Source organism: Calonectris borealis, chromosome 4, assembly GCF_964195595.1.
Source record: "Calonectris borealis chromosome 4, bCalBor7.hap1.2, whole genome shotgun sequence".
NCBI lineage: Eukaryota > Metazoa > Chordata > Aves > Procellariiformes > Procellariidae > Calonectris > Calonectris borealis.
The window spans coordinates 36,672,989-36,687,860 of NC_134315.1; the positions used below are offsets into that span (position 1 = coordinate 36,672,989).

The window sequence follows — 14,872 nt, forward strand, 5'->3', positions numbered from 1 at the left end:
TTTTTTGCTTTTAAGTCTTGATCTTGGGTCTTGCTTCAGTGATTATTGAAACCAGTAGCCATTCTAGCATCAAGGCACTTTGGGGTATGCCCTATTAGATGAATTCTCCTAAATGTAACTAAGGCTTAGCATCTAATAATATTTAAAAGTTTACCTGTTAGTCACTTGAAGAAATGGCAAGAGAGAAGAGAGGGGCAAAAAGTTACCAAATAACTATACGATAGATAATATATAACGAAAATTGGACATTTTGGTTTCAATCTTACTAAAATCATTTTTCTCAAGCTCCTGTTGGTTTTGTTGAGCATACTGAAGCACCTAACTCTGTTTTGTAAGCAATAATTATCTAATTAATTTTGTTCAGTATAGTTTAAGTAGTTCATGACTAAAGTTACTTATTCCTAAAATTAAAAATAGAAATATATTTAAATTGCCAACCAACCATTCTTTGTCTTGAACATGTATTCTCTTAGTGTTGTAAACGGTAGTAGAGTTTTCATATTTAAGAAATTCCTAGATTAGCAAAGAGAGAATTAAATGACTACAAAGGAGTTATTAAAATGGGTTATTTAGAAATAACTAAGATTAGATTTCTCAAGTACAGAGAGGGCTAATTGGGAAGTTCTTGTTAGTGTATTTGAGTAAGTAATTGGCTTGAATCCTATTCATGACACATTACATCTGCAACTCCTGTATCTTTGGAAGCTGCATTTAATCAGTTTTGGAATACCATCATAGCCCTGTTTTCCTGTAGTAACGATAAGCATGACAGAAGATGTTATTGCCATTTAATTTTTTGCACAAATTGTTCTTACTCCTGCTACAGAAATTACCAGAGGTAATTGCTTAAATAACCAGTCCCGTTCCATTTTGTTAGTATGATTAAAATATAAAGTTAAACTTTTCAGATTTGGGGAGATAACTGCGAGTCAGGAGAAATTAAGCTAAAATCTTTTTTTTCTTGGAACAGTGTCTTTTTTTTCTCCATACCAGCAATGTGAAAAATAAATGTGGTTTATTCAAAAAGACCATCATTACACTAAGCCTAGCACCAGTCTGTATATAGGATTTTCAAACGGGACTTGCAGGAGCAGGAATTTTTTACTGAAATAAACATCTCATTTAAACCATGGAAACTTTGCCTGAATGATACAGAGCTAATGGAAACATCAAAGGGGGAGTTATTTTGTTCTTATTGGGGGAAGTGTAATGGCATTAAGATTTTGAAGTCAATGAACTGTTGTTAAGGGGGAAAAATGGACGTGATTATGTTTTGTTTCAATATTTTGAAATTAAAACTATTTCCTTTGTACAATTTCTACAGTTGTACCCTGCTCCTTTACACGCAGTCAGTCATAGCTGGGCCACAGATGGTTAGAAAAAAAGGCAGATTCTGACTCTGCAGGACTCATGGGCTTTTGCAGCAATTTTCCCATGGCCTGTCAGCCCAAGCACCTTCAGTTCCCCCTATTAAGAGTTTATTGCCATTCTTTCAATTCCAGGAAACTCAATTAAAAGCTGACAAGGAATGAAAGATAATAAATTTAGTAATCTCATACCTCTTTTCCATTTATCCACCTCAGATCCTTCAATCTGCAGCCCCTGGCCGGGGTGGAGGTACAAGTCAGTCATGTCCCCTGATTTGACTCAAGCCTCTCCCTCACTCTCAGAGACTTTTTTTTTAATATAAACACAGCAGGGGCAGTTTTAACCAGGGAAGGGGTTACTGCTGGATGTTTCCAACTAGCAATTACTGTCCACCTTCCCCCCAGAGGCAGGCACCTCTTTTACATGCAGGGCTCCTCTAGCGCCAAGGCTCACCTCAGCAGTTGCTACGGAGGAGCCCAGGGAGGTCCCCTCGTCACAGCCGTAGTGTGTGCCAGCCACTCTCCTGGGCACCCTCCTCCACCCACTGCGGAAGGACGCCAGGCACTTGCTTATGCGGTGCGGCTCTTTGCTCTGCTGGGGCAGAGAACGCGTACGCTAGGTTCAGCTTACGGAGCATAAAGGCAGAGCCAGTTTTAGGTGCTGACCATGGCGGGTTAAGGGGCTAGCGCGTCTACAGACTCCTTCTAGAAGTCCTCTGTTTAGGTGAATCAACTATAGAATAATGCTAAAAAAAAAAAAAGAAAAAAACCCCTAGAATTCTGTGTTCAGAGCAACTGATAAAATAAACTGGTTGAGGAGCTATCAGGCTTGCCTTGAGTCCCCAGTCTTTAGTGTCTGATGAGTCACCTTTCCGATAAAGTTTTATTTATTTGCTATAATACATACCTAGCCCTGAAGTCCACCATTTTCCTCTGTATTTACAAGAAGTATTACTTACTAGTTAATGTTTAAACCAGGTCCTTTACTTCAGCAAAGGTGCAAAGAACTCTTACTTCTTTTTAAAATGCATCATTTGTCCTATTTAAGGTTTCAGGCTCTATATAACTATACTCCTAGGAACGAAGATGAATTGGAGCTCAGAGAGGGAGATGTCATTGATGTGATGGAAAAATGTGATGATGGATGGTTTGTGGGTATGTTTTAATTCGGTTGCTTTTTCTTTCTTTTTTTCCCTGACCTTTGCTGCCCTCTCTGCTTGGTGGCTTTTAAACAAATTAATTTTTGGTATTCGGTGTAATAAACCTGAACCTGGCTTTATCAGGAGAAATCCCAAACAAAATCCACTGAAATTAGGGGCAATTTTTCCCTTGTGTCTTTTGGAATTGATGGACAGAAATTGACATGTTTGTTGTACAGCACTGTTGTCATTCTCATGGGACACAAAATGGACTATATATTACTGTTCTCTTCATAAAGACCAGGTAATGTAAAACTTACTCGCATGAATACATCTACAGCACTGACTGCTTGTGAGAACCAAGTATTACTGAACAGAAATTTCATAACTAGGCCTAGATAAGGTGGCTTAATCATTCCATAAACCCTCATGCACACAGCGGCTAATTTAATCATCTAACTAGTCCTCAGCATTTCAAAAATTCAAATTATTTAAATAGACCTGATGTTGTTGAAATTAAATTATTTCTATGTGCCAAGTCAAAATTTTAACACAGATTTTAATCAGGCCTAACAATTTAATCAAATATGCCTCTTTATTTGCTTTTTCCTTCCTGCAGTTATAATTTATTAAAACTCACAACTCACAAATTAAATTCAAAATAACTTTTTGAAGTTATATTATAAAGAACTGTAGATACATCTGTTTGTGCAATATTAAACATAAAAATTTAAAGGCCATGCTTACATGGTGATTTCCTGTTGTTATCCCATCTTTCATCTATTGCTTCTAATTTCAGGAACCTCGAGAAGAACCAAATTCTTTGGTACTTTCCCTGGAAACTATGTCAAGAGGCTGTGAATTTTTTTTTCTACTTATTTATGCTGCATCTCTGCAACACATCTGCATAAAGCTGCTAGAAAACATGCTACGCTGGCCTTCTGTTTTCTTGCTTGCAGTCTCAAATAGAGGCCATCTAGCTCATCCTCATCCCATCCCATCCGCCAAACGTTCCAGCAGTATTACAGCAACGACCACGGTGTGGATAACTAAGCTTTTCTGAATCAAGAGGAATCGTTTCAACGTTTAAATGCTCCCTGCTTTAAATCTTTTCATTTGAAACACAATAGGAAAAGCCTGATGACAGGTACACAAATGAATTGCCATGGGGGCTGGGGAGGGGGAGAAACTGTTCTTGGTTTGGACATTGGTGGTACTATCAGGTGGCCCGATGGGATTTTTTCGGCCTGCATGTAATACAGGGGGAAGTTGCTGTTTACTATTTTTTAAAAAATTGTTTGAGTTTCCACATTCTTATTAGCTTGGCAGCATTTGTTGCTTTCACTTTGCTGTATCACAGGTTTGCCTATTGTACTGGTTTACAATGTATGACAAATTATAATATAGGTTTTTTGCCTGCACTTGTATGTTGTAACATATGCACAGTGATTGTAAAATCTTAAGCAAGCGTAGTGAAAAATGGAAGAACTGCAAGTGTTCTGAACAGGTGCAATGGTATTGGCTAAACCTTTTTTTCCTCTTTTCCCCTAACAAAGCTATAGTGTTTTCTGTTAAAAGTTAAGAAGTGCAAGAGGCATAAAAACTCTGGAAAGAGGATTTAGTGAAGAGACAGACAATGATATAAGCATAGACAATAATAACTGGCTACTGATGTCTGGCATTAAATGGTTGTAATCAAAATGTTGTAACAGTAAGCAACATGAAATTTGAGAGGTTAGTGTTTTTATGTATCGCAGTAATTTTAAGAAGCAGGAAGTAAACAGTGTTAGTGCAAAGGGTTGTTGGGTTGGGTTTTTTTCCTAACATAGCCACCTGAAAAATATTCACAAGTATCATGTGTTGATTTATTTCACTATATATATATATATATATATGTATGTTAACAAAACCTGAGTTACACATTCTTTTTTAGAAATTTAGTACAGAAAAAAAGAGTCACAAGTATTAAAACTGATACATTTTAGAAGTGGTTTTTTTTTTCCTGAATTAAACAAGTATTTGAAAACATACATTTTCCATAAGCAAACGTAAGCATAAATAGCAAATGAAATTAAGGCACAGAATGACAATGACTATGGCTTTATGAAAATAAAAATTCAGATTTGGTTTATTCAGCACCTTATAGATGGCAAAAGCTTCTACTGCATTTCTAATGGGTAAAGGATTGAAATTATCAAAATGTATGTAGTCTCTGTAGTATTTTGTACATATGTTTGCTTTTTTGTACAGAGCCATTTGGTTGTTGATTTTAAAAAAATTAAGTTCCTTATTTGATCTTTGCCCTCTTCACATACAGACCATTTCAATGCATTTTTCTTTTCTTGCTCTATTTACCATAAGCACATCTGGATAGTGCAATTCTGTAAGATAGCATTTTATGCAAAATTTTATTAATTAAAATATGGTTTACCAGCCAAATCTAAATGTACATATGTCTTTATTACTCAGAATTGTCATTAAGACAAAGGTAAAGAAACATCTTTGTGCAGCATACCTTTATTATTGCAGATTTCATGGCAAAAGCTTTATATTCAAAGGCTTTCAATTTTAAACTAGATCTGCATGCAGCTTTGCTGTGAGGTTAATACCTATCTTTGATGCCATTTATGACTGAAGACTTAAATATCTGTTGCCTGTGATATTTAAAAAGTACTGTTTCTATTCTGTATCTGATTTTAGAAAAATACAGGTTTTTCATACCTGGCTTTCAGGTAACTGACTTCGAATTCCTACAAGCAAAAGGTCTCTGTGGTTTTTTTTCTTGAATAGACTTCTAATAAATTTTGCTTGGAGTACACAACTGTTTCCCCCAATCATTTCTCAAAATACTTGTAACATATTACTTAAGTGTTGCAAAGTGCTTAACTCTTCGAGCTTGTATGCAAATAGTCAGTTTTGCCTTGTACAGAGATTTTTTTTTCCACCAGCAAGCATACACCGGTTTTTTTTATATATATATCTGGGCGACTAGCATTGCCCACACAGTTCTCAGTTGGTCCACTCCAGTGTCATCCCTAAACCACTTGAATCCAAAAACAATGTTACAGACTTTCTGCACTGACTGTGCTAATTTGTGCTAATAGTTTTTCTGTTGCTAGAGCCACCCTTCACTCCAGAAGCACAAAGGTAAAATACACAACGGTAAGCCCTTTATAGCTGGCAAAAGTTCCCATGCTCTAATCCTTTCCTTTAACAAAAGCAAAACAAGAACTCCTCTGTAAAGTGACACCATAGGAGCAAGATTTAAGGAAAATACAGATATTTGGTGAGCATCTTACACTTGGGATTCTGCCTGCAAAACTGAATTATCCTATATTAAAACTGAATTATCCTATATTAATGTCTGGCAAGGAACAACTGTTCAAACAAAAAAACACCTGCAACAAGAAGCAAGGAGCAGCCTTTTTGGTTTTTTTTCCCCACTGGCTGGTAACACAGTTACTGCTAGTGCCTCGGAGTAGCTCTTTGGTCCTGCTTCTCCAAGCCACGCTGGCCGCCATTGCCAGGCTGCCTCCTCCCAAACGCTGTGCGTGCTGTCCTTCTACCACTGAAGAATGCAGCACAACTGCAACCTGCATTTGGACAGGAATAATCTATTTCTTCAAGTCTGAGTCATGCTCAGTTTTGTCTTTACAATAGCTGGAAAATGGAAAACCAGTGACACGTCTAAATAAATACACAAGTATGTAGCTTAAAGCATTGACTTTGTCTACAGGAAGGTTAAGACCAGGGACTGCTGGTAAAACTCCAGCAGATAAACTCCTGTGTCAGTATAAACACTGTCAGTGCTGGGCGTGCTTTCCATTTGGAGAAGGCCTAATTTAGTCAGTACTATTACCACTGAGGTAAATGTGCCCTTCCAGTGCTAAGTTAGCTTAAATCTACCGCATGCATCTCTTCCTACAGCCCTATAACCAGATACTGCAATATACTATCAAATGTCATGTAGTTTGCCCTTTCTGTTTGCTGGGTGACCCACTGTGGGATCTGGGACATCACTGGAGCACTGCTTTGTGCCACATACCTGTAAAAACTGTAAGAAGTACTGTACGTTAATAGTCTTTTTCTATAGAAGCTAGCCTAATAACATCAACTGGGTGGTGTAGTCTCACTAATATAAAAAAATTCTGGATGGTTAAGGGTCTGAGTGGTTAAGGGGTGAAATAGCATTCTCTTGGCTAATTGCAAAGGGGATGAAAAAAGGGAAAAGATTTTTTTGTAATTGTAATAAGAATAGCAAGTCATTGACACTTCAGGAAAAACTGTAGTGTTTCAGTCAAAAAGTAGAGAAATATTAAAGTTATAATCAGGTAAACCAAATATATTCAAGTCTGCTGAAATCCCACCTACACTATTGAAGAAACAGACTGAAGGATTTTTTGAGCTGCCTTGTATAATCCTTGTATACTCCCCTATAAATTCATGAAGGAGACCCCACAGGACTAGGCAGTGCTTTGTCCTTAAGGCCAGAGGAAAAGACCTGGGGAATTAGAAGCCAGCCAGTTCAATATCTAGGAAGAGATCAATTAAAAGCCTCAGATATTCACAGATTTTTCTAGAAAATTATGTATTAAACCAACTTCCCTTTACCTTGTCAGGATATGTAGCATGCATCTTGATTTCTGTTAGGATTTTCTTTTAATGCTATGACATGTCAGCTGTGTTACCAGACTAAGAAAGGTCTGTGTCAGTCCACATGGAATCAAGTTTGTTGCAGAGTTGTGCTGCATTACAGATGATAGATAAATAGGTAACAGATTCCACTGCCTACCCTGCAGCGAGCCGTGCATTTGCTATTGAGGCAAAGGCCTCTTAAAACAAGAAAGCCCACAAGATGCCAACAAGCCAGGGAGACCAATGCATGAGCAGTTTAGGGTAATTAATGGTCTGTATCCCAAACTAAGCGAAAGGTCACCCCAGCAGGTTTAACGTTCTGTCACCCGCACCAAAGCAAAGCATGTTGTCATTCTGCCATGCCTGGTATTTACTAGTTGCCTTTTAAATGCTGATGCACAGAAGCCAGACAGGAACACGAGGTGCTTCCTGTGCATTCGAAAAAGCAGTGCACGAGCCAATGGGAAGCCAGAAACATGAAGTCAGTAGCTCTAGAAGGACCTTAGGTCATTGCTAAGAGTATTCCCTTACAGCATTTATAGCTACATGGTGAAACCCTGCCTTTGCTCCAGTTAACAACAAACACTGTTGAAGTCAACAGATCCCACAGTATTGGTCATACAGCTTCTATGTTAGCTTGAAAAGAAAATTGCACGAGAGAGAAGCACTGAAGCAACTGAATGTCCGGTTCGGGTCGGTTTTATTATACTGAAAAGTATGAGTGCAGGCAGAGGCCAGAAACTGCTTCTTTAACTGCTCCCACTGCACAGCAGATAGTTCCCTTCTCTAGTACCTGACTGGCAAGTTAACTTGAAGTCAAATTATATGTGGCTCCAAAGTTGCAAAAGCATATTGAAAGGGCCAATAATTCAATTTTTAAACACGTTTATACTGCAGAACCCCTTGTTACATCCAGCAATTATCAATCAGACTGAGATCTGAATCCACCCATTTTACAGAGCAGGGAACTTGCCAGACCAACATGTAGAAATTGGTATCTCATCCATACACAATAAGCAGGGAAGATGAATTTAATAAGGCTTTCTTCTGCAACTCTACAGGTCATCAATCAACATAATACTATTTATTTGACTGGATGCAAAAAATGCCATTTTACTTTTATCCTCCCTGCCCAATGGCCAGATAGTTAAGTTCCTAAGTCCTAGTTAAAAATTGCCCATAGAATCTATTATTCTCATATATATAGTGAAGTCACATTCCTTTGAAAATTAAATATATGTATATATGTTTATGCAGAATATGACAGAAATCCACTGAAAGGGAAACAAAAGAATGAATTAATTCCTGCTTGCACTACCCTCAGTCAGATACTATTTAGGCCAAAGAAAGTGATACTGGTGACATATCAGCTCCTGTTCATGTATTTTTTGTCACCTCTGAAACACAAAAAGAATAACAGAGGTTTCTAGGTTAATATGCAGTGGTGAAACCAGGGAAGAGCCTGAACAATCCTGCAGGTACAATTTTTAGTGTGATCCTGCTGGTTGGTTACACTGAGCACCGTAGTTCTTTAGCAGCTCTGCACCCAAAACTCCCAGCTCCTGTTTCATTTGCATCAACGCGAATCCCATATATAAAGCATTACGGAATTGTGCCTTCTAGTATTTAACTTCCCTTTCTTCAAGAGTCATAGAGAAGGAGCAAAGTTCTGTGTCAACAGACTATTTAACATTACCAGAAAGTAGAAAGCATTCTTACTAAAATAGCTCTAATGCCTATAACAACTGTCCCATAGCAATTTTTTGAGCAGCCTTTGTATAGTGACGTCACATCTAATCACACATCGGGTGCACAGAGGGTTCCGCTTCAGCAGAATGGCATTACATCACAAGTGACACCGTGGCAGGGGCAGGGGGAAGTGTTGACTGACAACCAGAAATGCGTTGCTAGGTTTATCCTCAGTACAGATACTCACATCTCAACAATTTATGTTTCGTGCTGCCAAAACAAATAACAAACTTGGAAGCCATTATTTCATCACCCACATACATGCATAGCAAAGTGATCCTCCTACATTTTCCATCCATCAGAGAAATCAGTAAATCACTTTAAAAAATACCCCAAGAATAACGTAATTATTTATTTCTACCAGTGAAGATATACCAATACACACAATGACTCTAGATACTTCCCTCCAAAAAGGAGGAGATAGACTTCTCTGTCGCAAGCCACTGTTTCCCTTGGCAAAAGCGAGGGTCCTGCATTCACATGAGTCCGCTTTGGGTGCCTAGCTCTAACTCCAACTGATTTGAACAGTAGTTTGCTATTTAAATATCTTAAAGGATCTGGTCCTTTAAGACTTTTTTGGCTGTCTTTTACATTAAAATAAAATGGAGGCATTTTATTTCAAGACTTCCTACAAGTGCCACTTAAGAACCAAGGAAATGGATTGTCGTATTAAAATAACAATCAAACCTTCAGTCATTTGCACCAAGATTTTTTTTCTCGACACAGAGTTAAGCATACAACTGAAACCAGCACTGCAAATCAGGGAACATTGAAGAGAGGGAACATGTCGTTCTAAGCGGGTCATCGCACTGCTTCTGTCGCTGTGATTTGCTAGATAAACCCCAAGCATGCAACAACCCAACTCATGCTTCCCCAGGTTAATGCTCCAAATTGTAACGTGAAACATGTACAAATACTGGCTGGCTCAAGACCTGCTAAAGGCTTTTCTTACACTATCACTGATTCATATGTTATAGATAGGGTTTTTTTTCACATGTAACTGGAAATATTTGAACAGCTGAGAATCAGCTCCTCCATCCTTAAACCATAAAAGAGAACAAATGAATGTGTCCAGTACGTCTGAGGTAGTAGAGGGCAATACTTATATGCCACTGAAGAACTCTAGGAACTATTTATAGATTCATTTCATCTGCTCCTGCAGCCAACTCCGAGGTACAAGGCACAAAGCAGCACTACACACAGTCTGAAGCAGAAAGTATGAAAGCCATATGCCATCAAAACCACAGGGAAACATCTAGGACACACAAAAAAACCTCCTGTGCTAGCCACCAATCCATACCTATGTTCTGAAGCAAGCAGACTGCTATGGAGGAGTGCAAAATTTTTGAACCTACCATTTAAGTCAAAAGGAGCTCTAAAGAAGAGTGGTCAGAGAAAGAAATTGGCCCAACCTACATCAGCATCAGATAATAATTTCTGATCATCACAGTTTTAATTACAAAACTGCTGGGTTTTAAGCTGTTACAGAAAGCTGACTTTTCAGTAGCACACATCACTGATAAATGGTAGCATTTCGAAACTCCTGCTTACTATCCAAGCTACTTCATTGTGTGGTCATAAACAGTTCAGGCTTTGAGACAGGAATCAGCCTCCTGCAGCTTATTTGTACAACACTCATCCTAAGAGGACCTTGGTCCTTTAAGGTCTTAACCATTGCTTTAATACAGGAGAAAAAAATCACTAGATTAAAACAATTGTGTCACTTACTTATAGACATGTATTCACAGGCACATTCTGTACCTTAGATACGGAAACAGCAGGTGTTTCAGAAACATAGGTTAAGTTAGTCTTCTAACCCACCCCCCACCCAAAAAAAAAAAAAAAAAAAAAAACACCAAAAAAACCCAGAGAGGCAAGGTGATTACTAGTGGAGAAAGAGCAGTCCATTTGGGACATCAGAGGCAGACAAGACCAGGGAGAGCTGTTTCAGGCCCTGGAAACGGATACTTAGCCTATTTCATGGAGCCAGCCTTGCCAACCTTCTTCCTTCACCACACACACCCTGTGCTTCCACGAATGCTATGACTCCAGGAAAGCCTTAGCAAGGCAACTGTTCAAGTCAGGCCAGGCTAGGAAGAGAAAAGAGTGAGATCAACAGGGGAAGACACAAACCGCTATGGCAAGCTCGTCGGAAGTCAAGCCATTTCTGAAATTCTCCAGGCTCTACGAGTCTCTTCCTGCCTGCCCTGAAAGGCAGCCTGTCCTACTTTTCCCTCCTGTTCTACCACTCCTTCTCCTCCTGTCAGCCCCAGAGGCAAGAGGACTATTGAAGGAAAGGCAGCCTGCCATGGAAGTATGAAACATTTTACAACTGAAAAATACTGCAATTCCATTTTAACCTACACTTGCACTCTGCTTGCACTCTGGCTCTTGCCTTACCTTATCCAGATGTCTACTAAAAGCATTACCTGCAGCATCTTGGTCATCATTTCTGAAAATCCAGAACTTCCAAAGAAGAGGTCTCCTGCATCAGGCCATAAAATGTATGCTGGCTAACAGCTCCCACAGCACATGACCAGTGTTGGTTAGAAGGTCCTGACTTTAAACATCCTGACATTCCCTCACCTGAGAAGACTTTGGCAAGTTACCTTTAAGCTCTGGGAAGTGCAAAACAGAAATTGATAAAACGCAATGGACAGGCAAGAGAAACACTCAACCTTCAGGAAGACTTTTTTTGCATTTCTGAATTTTTTTTTGTTTTCAGGTTTCTTGGTGGGTTTTTTTCTTTTTTTTTTTGGGGGGGGGTGGTGTGGTTGGTGGTAGTGGTGGTGGTAAGGATTGTAAGCAAGACAGTTTCCAGATCTTTATTTCCAGAGAGATTTTTGTGAGGAGAGGTTTACTCACATTTCAAAGCACTAGCCGTATATACCATGATTTACTTGTCTTCACGTTGTAGAGAGAGGATTATCCTTTGAAAAGCTGTGGAGAGATTACACTCAAATTCTGGCCTGTATTTCTACAGTACTAGAAAACTTCAAGAGCAAGAGTTCCCAGCTATGGTAGGAATTATATTAACTCCCCACATGCTGGACTATAGCAATAGTGGATGTATGAATATCAGTTTTAAAACTGTATATGCATATCTGACAGTTCTCACATTGACCATTTCAAAACCAGTAATTACATGTCAATAAAACTGAGAAGTTTGTCCTAGTTAAGTTTCTGCTGGCTTTGTCCCTGCTGCTATTGTATCCTTTCTCATGATACAGCCAGCTTTTGCAAATGTTTTCTCAAACCTGTGCACTTACTCCTACATTCACTGAACAAAAGCAAGCAAAAAGTCCAATCGGCACAAGGTGTGAAATGCATAACTATTTACTTCCATTCAGTATTTTCTTTTGCTGTTAAGAAACTAATTCATGGGCGTGGACAAGCTGACAGTGTCCTTTTAACAAGCAGAAAGAAATCAAAATTGTAATGAGGAAAATACTTCAAGTATAAGCTAAATTTAAGCATTACGTCTGAGTAACTACAGTGTGCGTCAGGACCCTAGGATCCAGCTTTGTGGTTAGCTACATTCTGAAGCTGCTGATCTCTGGCTCAGGGCCCACCTTATACTTAAAACAGAATACCATATTTGTCTTTCAGCTGTTGCCATTTGTCATGACCCAATAAACATGGCTAACTCTTCCATAGCAACTGCTGTTAAAATGCTAAACCCACGCCACAAGGTGAAAGAAAAATAGATATTGAATACAGTACTTTATGGAACGTAAGACGACGATTGTATATTAAAAGAAATTCTGATGCCTGTTCCCTAGAGAAAAATACTCAGAAGGTGTGGCACTTGGACTACAAATGACTGTGGCCTTGCATGTGATCTCATCATTTGTTTGTGTATGAAGTCTCATCTCTTCGGAGACCACAAAACAGATCAAGGTATTGATCTGAAAGTTTGACACATGCTTTGGAGAAACCCTGGACTGCTCTGTACTTAGAAAAATCCATGTATTCTTTCAGGCTTAAGGCATAATAAACTTTTTTTTTCCTTCTTTCTTCTAAGCTTCCTAGATGGAGGTTTTGGGTCAGTAGACTAATACAAAACAATTGTAAATATCTATTACTAAAGATATCTTTCTCTCATACACACAAATGCACACAAACACACAGAGAGCAGTCGATGGAAAAACCTGTCAACTTCAGTGATACAGAACAAGCCACCATGGACGACACTTCAAGTTCTTATGGTCTCCCATTGCCTACATGCCCCCAAAACCTGCAGCAAGCGCAAGGGAAACACCAGGGACACACTCTCAATGGCACTCCTGCTGTTGGAGTACAGTTGTCTATAAGCACTTTGCCCCGCTCTGCTAAATCTGAAGGGCCCTATCAAAGAGCACTATTTTACAGCTGAGAATAAAGACATGGACTAAAAAGAACTGCTTAGAGTGAAAACTGGGAGAAACTACAGAAGAAGCCCCAGACAGGACGGGCAGCTTTACCTCCTGCCTTACCTCCTGTCTTCCATAAAGGTACTTTGTAGATAGTAGTAGCATCCCCAAACTTTTATTATCTGTTATTTACAATGGAAGGCATTCTCAATAAGTCAGAAGTAGGATAATAATTTTAAAATTATAAACAGGAAAAGAAAAAAAAAAATCTGCTTTAAAGGTCATCTAGAGGAAGGCTAAAGCTTAGACCAGGAATAAACTACAAATCACAACCATACAAGCATGAGACTTTTCTTCTTTACCAAGAGGTCGCTGCTCTTTTCTTGACACTTCAATTCAGATCTTTTCACTGACAAAAATAAACTAGAAGAGGGGAGAAAACATACACACACACACACACACAAGTGTTTCCATGGAGAGAGACATACTTGCCACTACACACAGGATCTTGAGCTAACAGTTTTACCGCTCCAGGAAGGACAAACTTTCTCTTATCATCCAGTAATGACGAGAAGAAACGTTAATGTCCTCAAAAAGCAGTTTCTCCTAAAGCAGCACTGCTACTACCTCCTGCTTGACAGGTTTCTCTAGTCACACAGATTATACTATGGACCTGTTCTTAAAGTCTTGAACTTTGCAAATTTTTGCCACATCAAGTGCTACTGAATAAAATCAGCTCCTTCTCCAGTCGCAGCATAGGTAATCTCCACACAAACATTCCTTTTCCTGTAATTTACCGTTTATCTTTATTAGTTAAGGAGTAGAAGAAGGCTAACTCCGCAGGGTTTGTAGTCACTCCACGTTAAAAATCACACTTTTACAATTACAGCGTATATTCCTATATACCACCTACATACCACAGCATTCTGTACCAGTTCTAGTCTCTGAATAGTGTGGATACAGTAATTCACATCCCATGGCCAAGGCTTGGATAGCAATGACAAAATGCATGTCCAAAAAGAAAGGATGCAATGTCTAAGCAAGATGTACACAGCAGAAGTTGACTGGGTCACATACAAAACAGTCAGCCAACAGCTTCTAAGGATCTAAAATTACTGCTATTTTCTGAATTGCAAGTTAACATACCCCCTCAGAAGAGCTGATGTTACCTTCATCTGCCGTTTCCTGCCCGCTTCCCTGATCCTCATCATCTTACTTCCTCCAGAAGAGCTGTCAGATAGCCTCTTCTCTTCTGTGCATTGCCAATACTTGACTTGTACCACGTAACCCAGCACAAGAAAAGATGTATACCACTGGCATACTAAAAGCACTCGTACATTTATTTTGGCCTACACAGACACGGGCACCTCTCCTGTTTTCAACCCCAGGAAAAGCATAATGATAGTTGATGCTCTACAGTCTCTGCCCTCCCAAGATGTCTGAGGTGGAGAAACTACCCCAACTACTGCAAAGTGTCTCAGATAAACAGTAATAAAGCCAATGAAAAGCACTCCCATGCACTTCTACCAGGGCCCACAGGCAAGGCAGCAACGTCTGCTTGTTAGTGGTACATGGGGCAATAAGCTGTCAGAACACACATTCATGCCTGTTCATAGCCACTACCAGAGAA

At 39.1% G+C, this 14,872-nt stretch overlaps 1 protein-coding gene across 5 annotated transcripts in view; it reads left to right on the forward strand.

The window, feature by feature from the left end:
* Positions 1-5,327, forward strand: part of SORBS2 (sorbin and SH3 domain containing 2) — an 85,213-nt gene extending 79,886 nt beyond the window's left edge. For all 5 annotated transcript variants that reach the window (XM_075149218.1, XM_075149219.1, XM_075149217.1 and 2 more), the window contains 2 exons: positions 2,416-2,522; positions 3,306-5,327. In XM_075149218.1, coding sequence (XP_075005319.1) covers positions 2,416-2,522; positions 3,306-3,367 — 169 coding nt within the window. In that variant the 3' untranslated portion in view covers positions 3,368-5,327. The remainder of the gene's footprint in view (positions 1-2,415; positions 2,523-3,305) is intronic.
* Positions 5,328-14,872: the final 9,545 nt, after the last annotated feature.